Genomic DNA, 23,595 nt, shown 5'->3' with positions numbered 1-23,595 from the left:
TATATAACGGCGACTGGTCTAGTTTTTTTTGTTTTTATTGAACATTGAATAGCCATAATCTCATACTCCATCTCAAGATGGAGTTACATTCATTAAATATTTGTATATGTTGTGTATGTTTTAATAACCTGGGTCATATAGATCCACGGGACAGAAGTGTAAAAAATTAACCCACATCCACGTGGAGAAAACCTATTTCTTTTTCATTTGAGCCTTAGCCTACGTAGAGTGCATTAAAGCACAAAGTCACTAAGTTTAGACCCCTAGCTTTTAAATATAAAAACGTTATGGAAGAACGGACTCCTTTCCAGATCATATCGTCCCGAAAACTCCAGCAGGGTTAGAAAGAATTGCAATCTGCCTGCATCAAATGCTCGATTACATCCTGCTGGGCTATAATCCGTATCTGCTCAAATAAAATTTTGTGGTTATTCGTTAGGCTGTGCTTGGCAATAGCATTCTTGATTCCTCGCGAAAGATTTCGTTGTTAAACTACAGAAACTCGAAACGTCGCTGAAAACAAAAATGTTAATATTAAGAGTCTGAAAACTCCTACTTGTGTTACAGTTTTGGTTCCACCGCGCTGCGGAGATCCATTAGGGGGCGAGGCTATCAGCACGAAGTAAAACTAATATCGAGATACGGTTACGCACGCACTTGACTTTAAGAGCGCGGCACTTGGCGCTGATCTCTGGACGCATCTGCAGCCAAGGTCAGCGTCCCCCCTCCACGCAGCTCACTAGTCCCCCGCCGCAGTCCTCAGCCACTGGTGATCCGTCCGCAGCGCACCGAGCCCACACTAGCACAGTGATCGTCTCGTCTCCAGCAGCCGTCCACCATGCCGACGATCGCTCCAACAGTGAAGCTCAACAATGGCCGCACCATGCCAGCTTTCGGTCTGGGCACGTTCCAGGTAAATGGGCAAGGAAGAAAAGCCGTAACATCACATTTACACTTCTTGTCACTGTCTCTGTTCGTAGTTGATGTTACGTGTACCAGTCATCCGTTGAAAGGTATTAGCTGTTCCCAGGAAATTGATGATGCCTTTCTGAAAAGTTGTAGTACGTAGTGTATTGTGATCTACTAGACATCATCGTCTGCTTCCGTGACTGAGTGGTTAGCTTAGATGGCTGCCATGGGAGAACCCGGATTCGATTCCTGGTAGTGCCATGGACTTCCGTTGGTGAGAGGGCTGGTACTGGGTGCAATCAGCCTCGGGATGCCAATTGAGGAGCTATCTGATCTACTAGTAGCGGTCCTCGGTCTGGAAAGTCTACAAAACGGCCGGGAGAGCGGTGTGCTGACCACATGCTCCTTCATACCATAACTACATCAAGCCGCAAGGCAGAGGATAAAAACGGCGACCGGCAGGGATCCCTTGGCTTTAGACATCTTCCTCCAATTTTCTACCAGTCACGGGCGTCTGCAGAAATTCATTCAATAGTTCGTAAGGTTCTAAAATTGTCATTTTTGGTGTGCCACACTCAGCGACGTTGGAGATCTGTCGTGCCCCAAGAACTAAATCTGACCAAACGTACACTAAACTGATACCTATCCACTCAATATATTTTTGAAGGTGAATTACTGTGATGCCCAAAAGGCAAGCATAACTCATTAGTATATCAAAAGTACATTTTTTTGTATTGCTCGTATGATTGTGGGTGACACCTTGCTCGAGTTTATGATCTGAAATTCGATCCTCACATAATTAAAACAAACATATCCAACGTATCAGAAAATAAAGCTATAAAACAGTGACAAAATATGTCTCTACTCATATACCAATAATGTTATGCTGACATTCAAATTAAAAAGTGGAAGCAGAAAAGGAGTGAGAATGACTGAGCTCTTTTGCCAGATGTGTAAGGAGTGAGAAAAAAAAATATATTTTTTCTCACTCCTTTTCTGCTTCCACATTTTAAATTGAATGTCAACCCAACATTATAATAAGAAATGCAACTCTTCAAAAAAAATGGTTCAAATGGCTCTGAGCACTATGGGACTCAACTGCTGAGGTCATTAGTCCCCTAGAACTTAGAACTAGTTAAACCTAACTAACCGAAGGACATCACAAACATCCATGCCCGAGGCAGGATTCGAACCTGCGACCGTAGCGGTCTTGCGGTTCCAGACTGCAGCGCCTTTAACCGCACGGCCACTTCGGCCGGCGCAACTCTTCAAAGTAGAGAAACAAGCGTTAAAAAGCTTCAACTTTGACGTCATCTACAAAATAAGGCCCAGTTAAATGAAACGAGATAGATGGAAAAAAAGTAAGTATCCTGCTTATTATTACAAAACTAATCGCCATAACTGGTGATACATTTATCCCACTGAGAGACAAAACGGTCAGTGCCTTTGTGGAGAAATGTTTCCAGTTGCTTGCAACCATGATTATAACCCGAACCAAATCGACGGCCCGAATGCCTTTCTTCAAAGCTCCAGAAATATGGAAATCTCACAGGGAGAGTTCGGGACTGTAGGTGTAAGGGCTTACCAGCGAAGGTATGCAGCGAAGTTGAAATAACAGGCACGCCAGCTCCAGAAAAGTCTTGACGACCTTCGTCTTCGACTGCTCATTGATTATCTGTAACATGGCGCCACAGTTAACGCACAGTGGTACGTAAAAATTCACAAAAATTGAAGAATTCTGTCAGTCCAAACCGTCTGGACAAACCCTCAGGAACTTTGACAGACAGCATCATTCTATTGCAGAACAATCCTCCAACCCCACATGGCGCCAAGGGTTTTTCGACTACGCTACAGAAATTTCTCTGGGAAGCCCATACACATCATCTATGTAGTCCCGATCTGTCCCCTTGCGATTTTCATATTTTGGTCGTGGCCGTCGATTTGCTTCGGATGAAGAGGTGCACGGCTGGATACAATCATGGTTCCGTAGGCAATCGCGAACATTTATCCACGAAGGCAATGATTGGCTTGCCTCATAGTGGGGTAACTACGAGGACCTTTCAATAAGTAATGCCTCACATTTTTTTTTTCTCGAAGCATATTTATTGTTAAGAGTCAGAATTTGGTGAAGATATACATCAAAATGTCTCGACCATGTCCTACTTTTCTACGTAGTTTCCAACACGTTCTGTGGCCGAACGCCAACGTTGTGGAAGAGCATGTATTCCCAGCTGGTAAAAGCTTTTGTCGTGTAGACATAGCCATGTTTTCACTGCATGACTGACACTCTTGTCATCTTCAAAGTGTGTTCCCTGTAGAGAATCTTTAGGCGGCCGAAAGAGATGGAAGTCCGAGGGTGCACGATTCAGCATTGTCTGGAGCAGTGGCTGCGACAGGACGTCCCGAGCGTGGCTGATCATGGAGCTCTGTTTCTGCGTTTCCTGAGGCTATAATTTTCCTTACCCATCGCCCAACTGTACTCTTATCAACTGCAGCATCGCCATACACTGTATACAAACATTTGTGGTTATTAACCATGGCTTCTTTTTCTCCACAAACGCTGCTTGTAACGTGAGTCGTTTGTAGACGCCATTTTGACGCTGCAATACGGCTCTGACATCTGCCAGAACGGTTCGAAACTTCACCGGCGCACAGAACAAACATCAAACGTGAAGCAGCAACCAGGACGTTTGTCTATGTAGATTAATGGCTTTTTTTTTTTTTTAATGTGGGGCATTACTTATTGAACGACCCTCGTATATTATCAGTTATAGCGATTACTCTTGAAGCAATAAACACTTTACTTACCTTTTCACGTCTGTCTAGTTTTCATTTGACTCTGCCTTATTCTTTTTTGCTAATAAAACGTCACGCTGAATGGTGTTACTATAATGGATTTGTTGGACTACTTTCATGCATTCTATTTTTTGATGTTAGTTAAACTTGAACAAAATGTATTATGAATCCTACATTTTTGGGTTGTTTGCGTAATCAGTACCAGCAATCAATTAGATGATTGTGGAAAGCTCCCAAAACAAATCGCAAATAGGATAGAGCTGCCTTAACAGTCTAGGACTGAACCAAGCTGGTCCTTGTCTCCCCAGTTCGATTGCTGTGCAGCTATGCCACTGTTATCTTTTCCGTTCTAGAGCAGAACATCGCTAAATCTCTTTCCCACTTCTGCATTTGATTTCACACATGAAGCACAGATGAGCTCACCTATAGTATAAAATGGCGGTGTTCTGTAGGGTTTACGAAAACATAGGACAATTAACGAAATCTTAAAAGGCGGACCACACTCGTCTCGTCATCTACTAAAGTAGAAGACAGATCCCCGCTACCCTCTTGTTGGAATATGCATTCCACTCCATTCAATTATGACGTGCTGAAATATGTAGCCACAGGCATCACAACCGGGTGAGTCCTTCCGCCAGAGCAAACAGTCTTGCGTAAAGGAGGCCATGTCCTACACGGAGACGAATGAGTGTGCGTTCGTCTCACCTGTGTGGCCGGAAGGAGGAACGCCACGGACGTACAGTTGGTTTTATAGTCTACGCCCTGCAGATAGCAGCCACTCTTCGTTCCATCGATGCACGACCTTCTGGCTAAACAGCTATTTCACAGCCTGCAGAAGAATGGCATATTCTTCAACCCTGTGACCCCTACAGGCCTCTTTCGAAATTTTTATCAGCTTTCTCATTTTCTATTACTGCCACATGACCAGCTACCCCGCAGAATACCACCATCCATGAGATGAATATGTTGCGTATTCTGAGAAGCTTGTTATGTGCCGTACTTTTGTTGAATGACCAGTCGAGCATTAAGGGAATCGAAGCAATTGAGAAATGTCTCTTGTTGTCATCTGATCTACTCCAAAATGGCTCTGAGCACTATGGGTCTCAACTTCTGAGGTCATTAGTCCCCTAGAACTTAGAACTAGTTAAACCTAACTAACCTAAGGACACCACACACATCCATGCCCGAGGCAGGATTCGAACCTGCGACCGTAGCGGTCTCGCGGTTCCAAACTGCAGCGCCCAGAACCGCACGGCCACTTCGGCCGGCTGATCTACTCCAGTGCCTTCAGAATCGCGTACAGGTAGGCACGGTAGACTCTAAACGTAATCTGGTAAGCGTATTCTGAACATAGAAAATTATGAAGCAGCCAAGGAATTCTTTCTGTTTCGAGCCGCTTGTGTATGCAGTCTTAAAGTTGTGGCGCTCCTCTAAAACGTTATTACACACGTATTTAAAAATCGCCTTCAGATTGCTTTCTTTTTTTTTGATTAGTCAGACTTAAAATAACTGCGGGCCTCTGCAGGTACCAAGATGGTGATTCAACCCGCCCTTGGCTTAAAATATCAATATTCGCCACACACATTTCTAAAGCATAGTTCTTTACTCGGATCCGAAATGGCGTCATCGACTCCTGAGTGGAATAATCACGGTAGGGTTCACAGGTATTTGGGGTACTTAACGCATTGTGTACAGATGTAACGCCATGAGCAGTTGCGGTCTGATTCGAAGTGACGCCTCGCCATCTTCAGCTCAGAGGCTGTGCATGGGCTGATTTAAATGTGTCTATTGCCAGCCGAATGCCCTCTTTGTAGACTAAACTGGTACCCTAAGATATTATGGTCTAGCATACCCGTAAACCTTGCATCCAATAATCATACAAGATTTCGATAAATCTTGAGCAGACATTGTCTGCTTTTCATACCCGGCTATAACAAATTTTAAATTTCCAGACAAATTTTCACTCTGCAACTGAGTGTGTGCATATTTGAAACTTCCTGGCAGATTAAAACTATGATGCATTCAAGGGCAGGATCGAGTCCCTGACTGGCACACAGTTTTAATCTGCCAGGAAGTTTCACATTTTAATTTGTTAAGGCCTTTGAAGAATCGAATTTTCTAGAGCAACTTCCTCAGCTGGAACACTCGGTTCTCAAGTATTTTGGGATCTCTCCTATTATCTCTCACAACGTTCAGAGAAGGCAAGTATAAAGTGTCATGCAGAGTAGTGTTGTTGTTCCATGAGGACAGAGAAAGACCCAGTCCAGATGGCATGCCGTAATACGCTGTTTAATTGTGACACACAATAAAAGTCTTCTTTATTTGAGAGCATAAATTTATTTTTTTGCTGTGCATTCAGAAATGTTATGCAACTGCAAAAGTGCAAGAATTGTGCTCTATTTACAAGGTACAAAGTGGAAAAAACTTATACAAAACGCTTTAAAGACAAACTGATACATTTATGTCGTCTAATCATGATAAATCTTCCATAACCACGCATAGATGGGAAATAAAAAAAAATAAAGTAAACGAGGCCATCGGGATCTTCCACACTACAGTAAAAAACTTGGCGTGCTTGGAAAACTAGAAATTCATTAGGGCGAATATAAACATTTGCTCATCAATCTGAATGAAAAAAGAACGAATTCTGCAATCACAGCATTCACAACTTACCTGGTACACTTCTACTTACTTTAGAACCATGATGAATACAGGTAATGAATGTTGGTTATATATACATGCATATACTTGGTTTACGGGATTATATTAATCATTTTTTTTGTAGAGCTTGTCGTATGCTGAGATTTTTGTAGGTTCAAAGGGAAACAATAGTTTCAATGTTGTATTTCTATACACAGCAATTTATCTTTGGTTGTTTCTCTTATTACTTATACAACATTTAGAGTTCTTGGATTAAATACTTTTATTAGTAAAACATTCTGCTGTACTTCAGCAGTTACATTATTTTTCATTGGAACGTATGGTTCAGTACATTACTACTTCTCTAATTGACATTATTCTGTTGTATGTCGCATAATTAAGTGCATATTGTATACAATATCACTATAATTGTATTAGATGCCTTGAGAAGCCAGGCGACAATCATGTTAGTGTTAAAATAGAGTACAAACACATTTCAGTTGAAAAGAACTATTTTTATTTCCCTATCCATTCAATAGAGAACACTGTGCTATGTTCTTTCTTGCATCGAACCTCCACGTCTTTTTAGGTGCTTTTTTGAACTGATTGCTTTCAATTAATCCTTAACAGGGGAATCAAAGATTACTCTAATTGGGAATTATATATAGCGTAGTAAGAGCGTCACTAATGTGAACTAGGCAGACCTTCAAACTGTGAACCAAGTGGTCTTGTAGGTGCTGACTGCTGAGTCTTGTACCATAGGAATCGAGGGAGAGAATGTTGTAAGGTGGCTGGTATCCCCTTTCTGCACCACAACTGCATGCATGTATTAACAGGGTTCTATATTTACATAAACAGGAAGCTACTTAACTTTAAGAGCTCATGTGTTGTGGTACAAGCGTTTCACTAATAATCCATGTTAGCCTCACTGTTGGTGAAGTGCAAGTCCTGCTAAGTGATGAATGACAGACACCAAACAAGAATGCGAGTGACTGAGACTTTGACTGGTGGGCTGGTGACTGAGATTGAGTGAGACCTCCGGTCCGCGGCAGCGATCAAAATACTTCCGGTCGAGAGGGCGTTGGCAGCACGTTGCTTGCGAGTCTGCCTTTGGCATCTCTCCTGATAGGCGCACTTGGTCCAGCGCCTACCATCGATTTTCTTGCTATATCTTTGCCGACCGGTGTACTGGTGTCAGCTTACGCTAGCCACTGACAAAAGTCTTCAGGAAAATTACTTATCTTACAAGCATTTCATAAAGAAGATGTAACAGTGCTTTGAAACTCTCAACATCCCATTTCAGAAGGAAAGTTGTACAGTTACAACATTTGGCGAAATATTTATTGGGAACAACTGCCGTCGTTCCAAGATCAATCTCAGATGGGACACTGGTTCTCCTCATGAGGTTAGGGGCACGAGAAAGTGGTAAGGTTACTTCCCATATGTGATAATTCTAAGGAGTCTTCAGCATAGATGAGTTATATGAGGTTTTTTCGTGGCCTATCACAGTCGCAAAGAACTGGAGAATAACTGCAGACGCAAAGGTGTAGATAGACCATCGCTGCTATAATGAAGGAAACCTGAGCAAAGGGCGTGTCAGCTTTGCCGAGGACTTGATGTGTCGTTAACGGCTCGTAAGTCGTATTCAGTTAATATTTTTAGGAACTTCAAGAGGTTGTTTCGCAGCTGTCTCTAAGGAGACAAACGATTTTTCAACTGGAGAGGAATTCCGTCTTTTGCAAGACACCTGTGCGGTTTTGTTTTCACCTAGACACTCTTAACACTTTTTGTGCTATCTTAAGTAGGCTCGTTTGTTTATTTTTTTTCTCACACGTAGCTATTGGATATTTATGCTCGTAACTTAAGGTCTACCACGCAGTCTATAGCTTGTCATAGTTTTTGATGTTGGGGAGCTTTTACTTTGTTTGTGTCGAGGTAACACGCTTTATTTCTTTCGTTTTTCTCGTTAAACGTGCATTTTTATGATTTTTTCGCCAAGCGTGTTGTCATGACACAAACAAAATAAAAACACCACCACATCAAAACTAAACTATGACAAGGTGTAGATTTCGCAGTGGACTTGAAGCTGTTAGCATAAACGTCCAGTAGCTTCATGCGAAGAGAAAAGTAAACAAAGAAACCAACTGAACATAGCATAAAAAGTGCTGAAACATATCTGGGTGAAAACAAAAATACACTCCTGGAAATTGAAATAAGAACACCGTGAATTCATTGTCCCAGGATGGGGAAACTTTATTGACACATTCCTGGGGTCAGATACATCACATGATCACACTGACAGAACCACAGGCACATAGACATAGGCAACAGAGCATGCACAATGTCGGCACTAGTACAGTGTATATCCACCTTTCGCAGCAATGCAGGCTGCTATTCTCCCATGGAGACGATCGTAGAGATGCTGGATGTAGTCCTGTGGAACGGCTTGCCATGCCATTTCCACCTGGCGCCTCAGTTGGACCAGCGTTCGTGCTGGACGTGCAGACCGCGTGAGACGACGCTTCATCCAGTCCCAAACATGCTCAATGGGGGACAGATCCGGAGATCTTGCTGGCCAGGGTAGTTGACTTACACCTTCTAGAGCACGTTGGGTGGCACGGGATACATGCGGACGTGCATTGTCCTGTTGGAACAGCAAGTTCCCTTGCCGGTCTAGGAATGGTAGAACGATGGGTTCGATGACGGTTTGGATGTACCGTGCACTATTCAGTGTCCCCTCGACGATCACCAGTGGTGTACGGCCAGTGTAGGAGATCGCTCCCCACACCATGATGCCGGGTGTTGGCCCTGTGTGCCACGGTCGTATGCAGTCCTGATTGTGGCGCTCACCTGCACGGCGCCAAACACGCATACGACCATCATTGGCACCAAGGCAGAAGCGACTCTCATCGCTGAAGATGACACGTCTCCATTCGTCCCTCCATTCACGTCTGTCGCGACACCACTGGAGGCGGGCTGCACGATGTTGGGGCGTGAGCGGAAGACGGCCTAACGGTGTGCGGGACCGTAGCCCAGCTTCATGGAGACGGTTGCGAATGGTCCTCGCCGATACCCCAGGAGCAACAGTGTCCCTAATTTGCTGGGAAGTGGCGGTGCGGTCCCCTACGGCACTGCATAGGATCCTACGGTCTTGGCGTGCATCCGTGCGTCGCTGCGGTCCGGTCCCAGGTCGACGGGCACGTGCACCTTCCGCCGACCACTGGCGACAACATCAATGTACTGTGGAGACCTCACGCCCCACGTGTTGAGCAATTCGGCGGTACGTCCACCCGGCCTCCCGCATGCCCACTATACGCCCTCGCTCAAAGTCCGTCAACTGCACATACGGTTCACGTCCACGCTGTCGCGGCATGCTACCAGTGTTAAAGACTGCGATGGAGCTCCGTATGCCACGGCAAACTGGCTGACACTGACGGCGGCGGTGCACAAATGCTGCGCAGCTAGCGCCATTCGACGGCCAACACCGCGGTTCCTGGTGTGTCCGCTGTGCCGTGCGTGTGATCATTGCCTGTACAGCCCTCTCGCAGTGTCCGGAGCTAGTATGGTGGGTCTGACACACCGGTGTCAATGTGTTCTTTTTTCCATTTCCAGGAGTGTATAAAGGTGTCTCTCATGAGGCGGAATTCCTCTCCAATTTTCTTAGCAACCATGGAAGTAAGAAGAACTGCAACATTCACAAGACGACTATTTTTCGGTTCTCCTTTTATCATCATCATCATCATCATCATCATCATTTAAGACTGATTATGCCTTTCAGCGTTCAGTCTGGAGCATAGCACCCTTATAAAATTCCTCCATGATCCCCTATTCAGTGCTAACATTGGTGCCTCTTCTGATGTTAAACCTGTTACTTCAAAATCATTCTTAACCGAATCCAGGTACCTTCTCCTTGGTCTGCCCCGACTCCTCCTACCCTCTACTGCTGAACCCATGAGTCTCTTGGGTAACCTTGCTTCTCCCATGCGTGTAACATGACCCCACCATCTAAGCCTGTTCGCCCTGACTGATACATCTATAGAGTTCATTCCCAGTTTTTCTTTGATTTCCTCATTGTGGACACCCTCCTGCCATTGTTCCCATCTACTAGTACCTGCAATCATCCTAGCTACTTTCATATCCGTAACCTCAACCTTGTTGATGAGGTAACCTGAATCCACCCAGCTTTCGCTCCCATACAACAAAGTTGGTCGAAAGATTGAACGGTGCACAGATAGCTTAGTCTTGGTACTGACTTCCTTCTTGCAGAAGAGAGTAGATCGTAGTTGAGCGCTCACTGCATTAGCTTTGCTACACCTCGCTTCCAGTTCTTTCACTATGTTGCCATCCTGTGAGAATATGCATCCTAAGTACATGAAACCGTCCACCTGTTCTTTGTTCCTCCTATTTGGCACTCAATCCGTTTATATTTCTTTCCCACTGACATTACTTTCGTTTTGGAGATGCTAATCTTCATACCATAGTCCTTACATTTCTGATCTAGCTCTGAAATATTACTTTGCAAACTTTCAATCGAATCTGCCATCACAACTAAGTCATCCGCATATGCGAGACTGCTTATTTTGTGTTCACATAACTTAATCTCACCCATCCAGTCTATTGTTTTCAACATATGATCCATAAATAATATGAACAACAGTGGAGACAGGTTGCAGCCTTGTCTTACCCCTGAAATTACTCTGAACCATGAACTCAATTTACTGTCAACTCTAACTGCTGCCTGACTATCCATGTAAAGACCTTTAATTGCTTGCAAAAGTTTGCCTCCTATTCCATAATCTCGTAGAACAGACAATAACTTCCTCCTAGGAACCCAGCCATATGCCTTTTCTAGATCTATAAAGCATAGATACAATTCCCTGTTCCACTCATAACACTTCTCCATTATTTGCCGCAAGCTAAAGATCTGGTCCTGACAACCTCTAAGAGGCCTAATCCCACACTGATTTTCATCCAATTGGTCCTCAACTAATACTCGCACTTTCCTTTTAACAATACCTGAGAAGATTTTACCCACAACGCTGATTAAAGAGATAGCTCTGTAGTTGTTACAATATTTTCTGTTTCCATGTTTAAAGATTGGTGTGATTACTGCTTTTGTCCAGTCTGATGGAACCTGTCCGGACTCCCAGGCCATTTCAATTATCTTGTGTAGCCATTGAAGACCTGACATTCCACTGTATTTGATGAGTTCCGACTTAATTTCATCCACCCCAGCTGCTTTATTGCACTGCAATCTATTGACCATTTTCTCCACTTCCTCAAATGTGATCCTATTTCCATCATCATTCCTATCCCATTCTACCTCGAAATCTGAAACATTACTGATCGTATTTTCACCTACATTGAGCAACTCTTCAAAATATTCCCTCCATCTGCCCAAGGCATCCACAGGATTCACTAGCAGTTTTCCTGACCCATTTATACTACAAATAAAAAAGATAGAAGATTTTATGTCTCGTCGACGAAGACGTTATTAGAGGAGGAGCATTAGCTCGAATACTGCAAGGACGGGGAAGAGAATCGGCCGGAACTATTAGCTTCAGGAGCATGAAAATGAAGCTGGTTTTTTGGCCATTAGAGCCACTTTATCTGAATCCGACGGAAGGCATGTGGGACGCTGTCGGCCACCAGATCCGCGCCAAGTCCGATCGGTGATCTACGGGAACTGTGTGACCTGTGATTAGACATATTGTGTTACGTACCTCCAGAAACCTCTCAACGACTAGACGGACCCATGCCTCTCAAAATCACTGCTGTACTGCATTCTGGAGGTGGTCGAACATTCTATTGAGCAGGAGGTCATATTTTTTTGGACATGGACGTGTAGTCTGGGGAGTAGTCATGACGTCACAAACTTGAAGTCGACGTCCGCCATATTAGACTACCAAACGTTAGCTTCTGCTGGAAGTGATTTAATAGAAAACGTCAGCTTGCATCATTTGCAGATCTACTTGTTGTTCTGATTATAGTCTTAAGTCTAAAAGAATCACATTTCATTCGTACGTGGACTCGTTCAGGCGATATTTCCTTGTATGTACATGAATTTTAGTTGCACTGTTTACTTTTACTGTAGTAGTTTTATTTCTGGTGGCAACGGCCTTGCCGCAGTGGGTACACCGGTTCCCGAGAGATCACCGAAGTTAAGCGCTGTCGGGCGTGGCCGGCACTTGGATGGGTGACCATCCAGCCGCCATGCGCTGTTGCCATTTTTCGGGGTGCACTCAGCCTCGTGATGCCAATTGAGAAGCTACTCGACTGAACAGTAGCGGCTACGGTCAAAGAAAACCATCATAACGATCGGGAGAGCGGTGTGCTGACCACACGCCCCTCCTATCCGCATCCTCAATGAGGATGACACGACGGTCGGATGGTCCCGATGGGCCACTTGTGGGCTAAAGACGGAGTGCTTTTTTTATTTCTGTAATTTGACTTTCAATTTCCTATCAGTACAGATCCAAGTGCGCTGTGGTTGAATGCTGTGAGAAGGAAAGATGGAAACCGTCCTGACGTAGCAAATATATTCTCAGCATTTTCGGGAAGATGACATAGACGAAACATCAGTTTAGTCATTTCATATTAAGGAAAATACCGAATTACGTAAGCAGTCTTTTCACATCACTCGCGGAGCTTCTTGCTTACTCGAAAAGTGTAATAAAAGGAAAGTTACATTAACTAGGCCAAATGCGTCATATTACTAAATCAAACATGCCTTTAAGGTCAGGAAAACGTCTGCCAATGTCTTCTTGACAATGTGTTATTCACGAAAGCAATGTAATATTTAATATTAAAACAACTGTTGCCTGGACACGATAGAAATTAAGAACAAGAAGCAATTGTGAAGAATAGTCCGCTAATTTGTAGGCGCTGCTAACATAGCGGCGTCAGCTTTAAGGCAATGTAGAGCCTCCGTAGGGGCACCTCCCCATGGCTTCGGCTCATCAGTAGATGTGACGGGCTACAGCAATTTCTATCTTACACTGCCGTTTTAGGCTGTAGTGTATCTAAAATGAAGCTTGATTCTGGCGAAAGGGTTCGGCCTCACATTTATTGCATTTTTATGTTTTCTGCAAAAGTGTCTGTTGCGAGTTGCGTCGATTATGTCAGTGTAATAACTTTTCACAATTTGTTGAATGCTTTGTTGATAAGAATAATATTTCATCGAAACAGTTACTTTCGTATCTCGGGGAATAAAAACGTAACGAGCATCGCTCACACTGAAACAGTCGGATTGCTTTGAGTACTGTCATGTGGCAAAAACCTCGCCCTAATGACTTGAAGTGATTGCTGTATATTAGGAGTGTTATAACTATTAAGCAGTGTATTCTGCGTTCTGTACCACTAATGGGCCATATCGAAGTCAGAAAAATCTATTTAAGAAATCCTGTTTATTAAGTCCTCTAATAATGCGCTACGAATCGGATCGACTGAAATTTTCCTACGCTGTCCTGTATTTGTTTTCGAGTGGACAGCGACGACCGTTGTGCTTGTTGTCTGTTATATAATACTACTGTGACCGTTTGCAGCTGACACGCAACCGGTGATAAAGATGCGGATATCAGACTACTGTCTGCCACTTGTGGATTATGCAAAGTCAGCGGCTGTAACACGAACTTATGCTTCTCACATAGGGTCAGACTGTTGCGAGTGTCGCATGCGAAGGTAATGACTTAAGTACTGCGCCCAAGAACCCCATAAACATCTTGGTATTTTACGATTAATGTGTGGAATTCGATGTAACGCAGACAGTAGACTTCAGTAGCCGGAAAGTTATAGCCATCACCAAATTTATGAGGACCATTCTTAAATATAGTTTACATAGCACGGAGAACCTACACTACTGGCCATTAAAATTGCTACACCACGAAGATGACGTGCTACAGATGCGAAATTTAACCGCCTATCGCGATTGCGGTTTATCGTATCGCGACATTGCTGCTCGCGCTGGTCGAGATGCAATGACTGTTAGCGGAATATGGAATCGGTGGGTTCAGGAGGGTAATACGGAAGGCCGTGCTGGATCCCAAGGGCCTCGTATCACTAGCAGTCGAGATGACAGGCATCTTATCCGCATGACTATAGCGGATCGTGCAGCCACGTCTCGATACCTGAGTCAACAGATGGGGACGTTTGCAAGACAGCAACCATCAGCACGAACAGTTCGACGACGTTTGCAGCAGCATGGACTATCAGCTCAGAGGCCATGGCTGCGGTTACCCTTGACGCCGCATCACAGACAGGAGCGCCTGTGATGGTGTACTCAATGACGAACCTGGGTGCACGAATGGCAAAACGTCATTTTTTCGGATGAATCGAGGTTCTGTTTACAGCATCATGATGGTCGCATCCGTGTTTGGTGATATCGCGGTGAACGCACATTGGAAGAGTGTATTCGTCATGGCCATACTGGCTTATCACCTGGCGTGATTGTATGGGGTGCCATTGGTTACACGTCTCGGTCACCTCTTGTTCGCAATGACGGCACTTTGAACAGTGGACGTTACATTTCAGATGTGTTACGACCCGTGGGTCTACCCTTCATTCGATCCCTGCGAAACCCTACATTTCAGCAGGATAATGCACGACCTCATGTTGCAGGTCCTGTACAGGCCTTTCTGGACACAGAAAATGTTCGACTGCTGCCCTGGCCAGCACATTCTCCAGATCTCTCACCAACTGAAATCGTCTGGTCAATGGCGGCCGAGCAACTGGCTCGTCACAATACGCCAGTCACTACTCTTGATGAACTGTGTGTTGAAGCTACCTGGGCAGCTCTACCTGTACACGCCATCCAAGCTCTGTTTGACTCAATGCCCAGACGTATCAAGGCCGTTATTACGGCCAGAGGTGGTTGTTCTGGGTACTGATTTCTCAGGATCTATGCACCCAAATTGCGTGGAAATGTAATCACATGTCAGTTCTAGTATAATATATTTGCCCAATGAATACCCGTTTATCATCTGCATTTCTTCTTGGTGTAGGAATTTTAATGGCCAGTAGTGTATGTAAACGACATATACCGCACATTTTTGGATTAACGCATCTGAGTATCACAGCAATTGTCCCTACTGTGAAACGAATCCAAATTCTTATAACTTTTAATGCTTAATTTTCATTGTAAATAATCCCGCCTCCTAATGTACAACAACCTTTGAAACTGATGGAACTTTTTTGACATTAAAGTCAGATAATCTCAGGTCTGGAGACGTCCACTGAGGTAGAACTGAAGCTTTGATTCTTGCAGAATTAGAAACGTTCTTTGAATTCAGTGAATCATCTAATGAAGTACTCCCACATATACAAAGTGCTGACTGGCACTAAAGTACTAAACAGACTTCAGTAGTACTGTGGGCCAAGCATCCCCCTCCGACGAACGAACTGCCGAAATATTCGTAAAGAAGACCCAGAATTCACGCCTTTCCAGGAAAGCTGATGCATCCAAAGAACCATAGAACTGGTTGAAACCCGAAATAGGAGTTCTAAAGTATATAACGAGATCCTGAAGGTAATGGATAAACATAGATTGTTCGGGAAGGGAAGCGTCCATTGCACCAAATTACTATGACTAGTGAGGTCGAAATTAAGTGTGTCTCCAAACTAATTTTGACGTCTAGCTGCAGTCAAATCACTCATCGCATGCTTTTATCATCCACCAGATTCTGGTAGAACGGTTGCAAAATCATTCAGAGAAAATCTAACCTCAATTGTACGTTGGACGTCTCTTGTCCTTTCTTTCATTTCTCAGCAGTGTGGAAAATTTACCAAAGAACTTAGTTCAAGAATATTTTCACCCAGTCTATATTTATAACATCACTATATATATACTGAAGCGCCAAAGAAACTGGTATAGGTATGCATATTCAAATACAGAGATATGTAAACAGGCAGAGTACGGCGCTGCGGCCGGCAACGCCTATGTAAGACAACAAGTGTCCGGCGCAGTTGTCAGATGGGTTACTGCTGCTACAATGGCAGGTTATCTAGATAAAAAGTGATTTTGGTGTTGCAATCGGCTCACGAGCGATGGGACACAGCATCTCGGAGGTAGCCATGAAGTGGGGATTTTCCCGTACGACAGTTTCACGAGTGTACCGTGGATATCTGGAATACGGCAAAACATCACATTTCCGACATCTCCGCGGCCGGAAAAAGATCCTGCAAGAACAGGACCAACGACCACTGAAGGGAATCGTTCAGCGTGACAGAATTGCTGCAGATTTCAAAATTGGGCCATCAACAAATGTCAGGTTGCGAAACATTCACCGAAACATCATCGACATTTGATTCCGGAGCCGAATGCCTACTCGTACACCCTTGATGACTGCAAGCACAAAGCTTTACGTCTCGCCTGGGTCCATCAACACAGACACTGGAGGGTTGATGACTGGAAACATGTTGCCTGGTCGGACGAGTTTCGTTTCGAATTTTATGGCGCGCATGGACGTGTACGGGTATGGAGACAATTTCATTAGTCCATGGACCCTGCATGTCAGCAGGGGACTGTTCAAGGTGGTGGAGCTCTGTAATGGCGTGGGGCGTGTGCAGGTGGAGTGATATGCGACCACTGATACGTCTAGATACGACTCTGACAGGCGACACGTACGTAAACATACTGTCTGATCACTTGTATCTGTTCATGTCCATTGTGCATTCTGACGGGCAATTCCAGCAGGCCAATGTGACACCCCACATGGCTCCAGGACCACTCTTCTGAGTTTAAAGAACTGTTGTTTTGTAGGCTGTGCGACTGTGCAAGACTGTCCTGAGTAGAAAAAACAGTTTTCTGTGCTTTATGACAAACAAACGAAAAATATCGGAATTCCGAAAACAAAGACCGAGTCGGGAAGAAAACTGCTACAGACTTGCAAGCCAAAGGTAAGATAAAATTTATACAAACTGTTAATACCAGAAAGATATTTATTTACTTCTTATTTTGCGAACAAATAGAAGTTTTTGCTTTATGTCATCGCTATATCGTCAAGGCGACGTGTTGTTATCATTCCACACTCACTTGTGGAAAATTTAGGAAATTTTTTACTTGGTCTCCTACAGTAAATGCAGTGTATGTTGATCTCCCACGAATTATAGGTAGGCTTCGAGGATCTGATGGTCTTTCCGATCCTTTTGTTTACTTTTTTTTTGAGCGTACCTTTAAAAACAGCCAAGAGTTTTTTGGGTAAAATTGGAAGTCGCCAGAAAATGTCGTTTATTCTCAATGTTGGTTCAAGTTTGTCTAAACGTTGACAGAAGGCGGCTGCGTCATCTTAAAATATTCATGAAACATTGACTCTGGAAGAAAGGAGTGAAAATCTCATTCTGGAACTGTCGCTAAGACATGTCTCCGCTATACACTTTCTTCCAGGAATGCAAGTTGTGCAAGGTTCACGGAAGAGCTGTGAAGTTTGGAAGCTAGGAGACGAGGTACTGAAAATATTGAAGATTTACATTCCCGACAAAAATAAATCTTCAATTCTGATGCGACTTTGGTGAAATCTCGTAACCAATCGTATGTTTAATGGCGAACAGCTGGGACTGAAACTTACCGAAGGATTTTGTTTCTACTCTTGAGTTATCTGTGACAAATGAAAAATTACAGCAGGAAGCGTACCATCTTTCCGTCCCTATGCCTGAAAAGAGTGAGGGAGTGGATTTTCTTACTACAAATATCTCTTTATTCCTCAGTAATACTGGCTTTAACAGACGGTTGGCGTGGTTCTGCAAGTTGTCACTGTGTTAACAGCTTCAGAGTTTAGTAAGTTTCAGTCCCAACTGTTCACTGTTAAAAATACTATTGGTTATAGGATTCTCCCAAAACCGCAACAGAATTGGCGACTTATTGTTTTTTGTCCGGGATGTAAACTCATTCGAAAAAGCATCATCTGTTATGAGTAATGGCTATATTTCTCTTGTTGACAGTTTTAATTTTGTTTCTTTTACCAAATCACAGCATAATTTGCACAAACTCACCTTGCAGTAGCTACTGTGACTCAAAGTCTTATTAGACAGGCAATTGGCGACCTTACTTTGTCGGTTTATAGTAACATAAGAGAAGAAATTCAATGTTTTTCAGCTTGAAAATTCTCGTTTCACTAACTGTCATCACTCTTAAAAAATTACACTACTGGTTTGAAAAAAACGAAGAAAAAAAAAACAAAATAAAAATATAGCTTCTTCTATATCACCATAGATAAGGAAATTTTGTTTGTTAACCACATGGTGAAATACTCTTCTCTTTGTGTGCTATCATTTTCCAAAATCTCGTTTCAATATCTCGATACGCGGTGTGAGGGGTGTTACGAATATTTCATTCTCTCACGTGCTGTATCGGAAGGGAAAGAGTTACATAAAATCCATTTTCTCGAAACTGAAGACGAATAGAGACCTCTTTTCAAGTCTAAAGAAAAATTCAGTATGTTAGCTTAACTTTCTACGCTGCAAAATATGGTGTAATATGCACCAGACACAAAATCAAAGCGATCCCAATTTTCATTGCGAACTTTTCGGATTTCTCACAGTGTATTACTTAAATGGAAATATCACAATTAAATGGAAATATTTCCATTAGCTTCTTCATGAAGCTGACGTCTAAATCTAAAAATAAGGTAGAGTTTTTTTTTTTTTGCCGATTAGATTCTTCCTACAACCGTTTGAGAAAGATTGCAGGGCGTGTTAGACAACAAATCTGCCCTGGAAATACTTGACAGATTAAAATCTGGTTTCTTAACGTCCGTCTTACTATAATGATGCTTCATCATGCAGAAACACATTTTCAACCATTGTTGGAATGGTACCTCCTCTACCAGGACAGGCAAGACGTTTGATAGGAACTGACAATACCTTGCACGAATCAACCTGTGTGGTAGTATGTAATGTCCTGTTTGTCTATAACCAATAATTCCTGCCCTCATATCGATTGAAAATCATCGCTGACGCCTTGATTCTTCAACCGCTTGCGGGTATGCATCAGGTAGGCTGATCTTGTGGCCAAAGTGCGTGGACACACTATACATTATACCAGTATAGTAACTGCTTCTGGAGGATCACCCAGACTAGAGGATGTTTAAGTACGATGGATACTGAACCTCTACGTGCAATATATCCTGGATCTTTTTCCATTCGTTGCAATATTCACTCGTCCAACAACAGGAGTACAAATGGTGTGAGTCCTGCTATGATTCGCCATTTCTGAAGGTTCAGAGCCACAGTCTGTTAGGGCTGGAAATGACGGCTGAATAACTATGCAGATGGTACTCTGCTCTGCATTGTGGATATTTTTCAGCATACAGGACATGCACTCGTTGGTTGCTTCCGTTTACCACGCCATAACGGAGTATCATATCTGCCGTTTCCTATGTGGAAAAATAAGCTTTCATTATGCTGACAAGGTCAAAAAAAAAAATGGTTCAAATGGCTCTGAGCACTATGGGACTCAACTTCTGAGGTCATTAGTCCCCTAGAACTTAGAACTAGTTAAACCTAACTAACCTAAGGACATCACAAACATCCATGCCCGAGGCAGGATTCGAACCTGCGACCGTAGCGGTCTTGCGGTTCCAGACTGCAGCGCCTTTAACCGCACGGCCACTTCGGCCGGCTGACAAGGTCAAAGATAACACTCCAACGTAAAAGCGTTTCACAGATTTATCATAACACAAATGGTCCCACTAAAACTAGTGCATGAACAGCACTTAGCCAGAACCGTGATCACAGTTTACCGTAACGACACTAACAGTTGTTTACCGCATGCTTTATCCATGGACAATATCAGAGGAATCTATTCTTATTTGTTTACTGCTTACTGTAAGTCGTTCGTAACAGCAAAGAGTTTGCAGTAGAAGAGATGTGTTTCACAACAGCAAAGATAAACAAGTGCTCATAGCTCTTAAGATATGCAGTTTAAAGCCATATTTCAGGACATTTGGTCTCCTTTGGTCAATACTACCACTGCTCAACATATGCGATACTTTTTTAAACACACTATATACTTGTACGGCTGTGATGGGGGCTTGGCTTTGTGTCTGTCTTGGTCACGATTATGTGTTCGGTATGTTGTTCATAATATTTCAGTTGCATTCTTGTATTCTCATTCATTATTAAATCTGCTTTTGCAATACCCTCATTTGTTTGTGTGTTAATGACCCTATACTTCCCTGACCAGAAATCTAGTTCCTCCTGCTATAAAATTTCACTAATTCCCATTATAACATAAACTTATTCATTTCTCTTTTGAAGTTTTCTACAGCTCTTACATGATTTTGGGTTCTAACTTTCCACTCTCTGACCAGCATAACACTAGATCTGTTTTCTTTTTTCTTATGATGACACTCTCCTTAGTAGCCCCACCCGGAGATCCTAATGGAGTCTGTTTTGCTCTTGGAATATTACATCCAACAAGATGCCATCATTAAGCCATACAGTGGAGCTGCATGCTCTCGGAAAAAGTGATGGCTGTACTTTTCTCTTGCTTCGAACCGTTCGTGACACCAGTCCAGCAAAGCCATGTTGGCTAATGTTGCATGGCCATAGCAGTCAATCATGCGGACTGTTTAGGACTGTTGCCTGAGCAAAACTAGCTGTCCTTCCTCAGGAGCCAGCTATTAGTCTTGCCCCTCTACAGATATATCGATTATGGTTGCACCTATGGTACTCTTATCTCTATCTTTGAGACATGCAAGCCACTGTTACAAGGTGTGAGATTTCAATGTGAGTTGTCAATTTTATTTTGAATAATTTTACTTCACTTGTTCTTGTTCGGATTGGTAGATTGATAAACCATATTTGGCCAATCATAAGCACACTATGGCCTATTATTCTTCAGCTCTATGTGTGCAGTAATTGATCTTACTTCTGGTGTTGTTGTAATTATCATTAATTTCCCAAATCCCTCCAGTTCCACATCATAATTAAGAAATGCGTGAACTCTACCACAATATAAGAATTGTCGGTGGTTTGTTGGAAACTACTTTTGATAGCTAGCTGAGCCAGTGAAGGACACTATTATTTTTTTCATTTATATAGTCTGTTAGGGATGTAAGGGGAGATATTTTTATTGGTAACAGAGGACAGTGTATTGGGCAATATTACATCAGGATTTGCTTCATTTACGGACTAATAATTGTAGCAATTAGGAGATGAATGATTTTAGGTTGGTTAGTACCTCCAAGTAAACGTAGCAAGAGCAAGCCATTAATGCTTATTTTATCCAATGCAGCAATACATTTGGTGAAGTGTTAACATTTGGACGCAAAACATTTAGTCTATACTGACAGGCGTAGTGCACTTAGGTGCAGAAAACATCAGGTAGTAATTTATGTGATGAGTTTGTGGCAAGACTGTCAAATGTGGAGAAAAAACAGCTAACACACTGAAATGCGTACATATTATGGTACCAATGATCAGAATATCTGCACTTACATCCAAATATCCTGTATAGTTAATGAGGATTACTCAGCAAAGATCTTTATCTAGTATAATTACGTAGGCTTCCACAGCCAGAGTCAGTTGGCATAAAAGTTTTCTCGTTGTGGTACTGTGTCATATGATAAAAAACCATTACTGTTGAAACCCTTGTTTCGGCCATGGTTCAGTGGTCTTCTTCTTGGTGTACTGTTCTTTATCTACGTAGATACCTAGCAATTTAATTTTAACATTGTCTATCCCTGAAATAATGCACATGCCCTCTACTTCCTTCTGATGCGATCTGACAGTTTTAAATGTTAGTAACTGGGCTTTTGTTTTATTAGTGTTTAAGCTATGATTAAGAGAATATGAGATTTTACCTGTGATTACTCGAATCGCAATTGAGCCCTGTTAATTACAACCTTTTCCATAAAACAAAGGACTGGTGATATAGCTCAAAATGTGTAAAAAAAGGGGTGGAGGAGGATGTAGAGTAATATTATTAATGACAACTAAGAAGTGAAAAGCACGAAGAGTTAAACCTTGACGAAGAACCTGTCTTACTATACCCCTAGTGAAATATAAATGCACAATCTTAGTACTGATTTGAACGCGAGTCTTGTGCACTGTTTGCGATTTAGTAAGTAGGTGGACAGCAGCTGCATGGATGAACCCATAGTATAACGTGCCTTTAATTTCTTAAGCTGATAATTAGGGTTAACTGTGTCAAGGCTCAAAGGGCAAATATCAGGGTCCTCATGGAATTTTTGCAACGTGTCATGAAGACGAAAGACGAAACAAACAATAAAATAAATACTAAGAAGAAACAAAAACATGAACTCCGCTACCAAATCGTGCAATAGTAAGTTAAGTATTCCTGTGGATTACGTCCTATGCAGACGAACGGCCATCCCTGCCTATATCAACGTTAAAACTTTCTTCCCGAGAAACCTTGATTTTGATGTCCTGTTCCACTGACAATCTGTGTGAATGCCACCATTTTAAATTTATTGTGGGCTGTCTTGCTGTCCTGTTCCATTCCTTCAAGTGTGAATAGACATTAAACTGTCCTAAACAAAGAATTTTGTGATTGGGTGGTATATCAGATCCAGCAGAAAGAAACGTTCGTAGCACGACCGACTTAAACTGCACTATAAATAAAATCTTTTTACAGATTCATGTCATTTAGACATAGATATTCAATTATTCATATCAATCACATGTTACTTTCCCTTAATAACCTTTTGTATAATATGGGCTTTAACATTTTCCAACATTTATATATTACTTATTGAACGAATTTTTTCTCACAACAATTCAGTTTTTCCCGAAGATGTTATTTTATGCAAAATTCATGAAATTGTATCAAATCAAGGAATGAAGGAAACAATACAATGTGTTGCTATTATTAACCAAATATGATTAGTAAACCTATGATTCGGTGTTTAAATTAATCAAATAGAAACTCTTTTACATTCAGATATGTCATCATTATACTATGGAACACACTAAAATACAATACTACATCCTTGTCCCCCTCAGAAAACAATGTTTTGGATTAGCAAGATAATACTACAGTGTACTGTAATTTATCATGGTGTCAGATATTACACTGTTTCCTCTTTGAGTCAGTTACATCTCAAGTGTTACATGCATGTAAAACATTGAGCATACGTACTTGGAAACGAGTCTACAACTGTTTTCTCATATTTGAAATGAAGATTTCAAGGCAAGCATTTGACCCAGTGCATGACATAGCTACTGATGGCTTAATTATAAGTTTGATAAATAATTGATTATCGAAATTCCATGGGTCTGAACAGGGAATGTATA

General features: G+C 42.4%; 1 protein-coding gene across 1 annotated transcript in view; it reads left to right on the top strand.

The window, feature by feature from the left end:
• Window positions 1-754: 754 nt before the first annotated feature.
• Window positions 755-23,595, top strand: part of LOC126204403 (aldo-keto reductase family 1 member B1-like) — a 37,472-nt gene continuing 14,631 nt past the window's right edge. Inside the window, exon 1 of the mRNA XM_049938781.1 lies at window positions 755-913. Coding sequence (XP_049794738.1) covers window positions 839-913 — 75 coding nt within the window. The 5' untranslated portion in view covers window positions 755-838. The remainder of the gene's footprint in view (window positions 914-23,595) is intronic.

The sequence above is a fragment of the Schistocerca nitens genome, chromosome 9 (assembly GCF_023898315.1).
Source record: "Schistocerca nitens isolate TAMUIC-IGC-003100 chromosome 9, iqSchNite1.1, whole genome shotgun sequence".
In the NCBI taxonomy this organism is placed as follows: domain Eukaryota; kingdom Metazoa; phylum Arthropoda; class Insecta; order Orthoptera; family Acrididae; genus Schistocerca; species Schistocerca nitens.
Note: the sequence above shows the minus strand (reverse complement) of the source record. Positions and strands in the feature narration are given on the sequence as shown.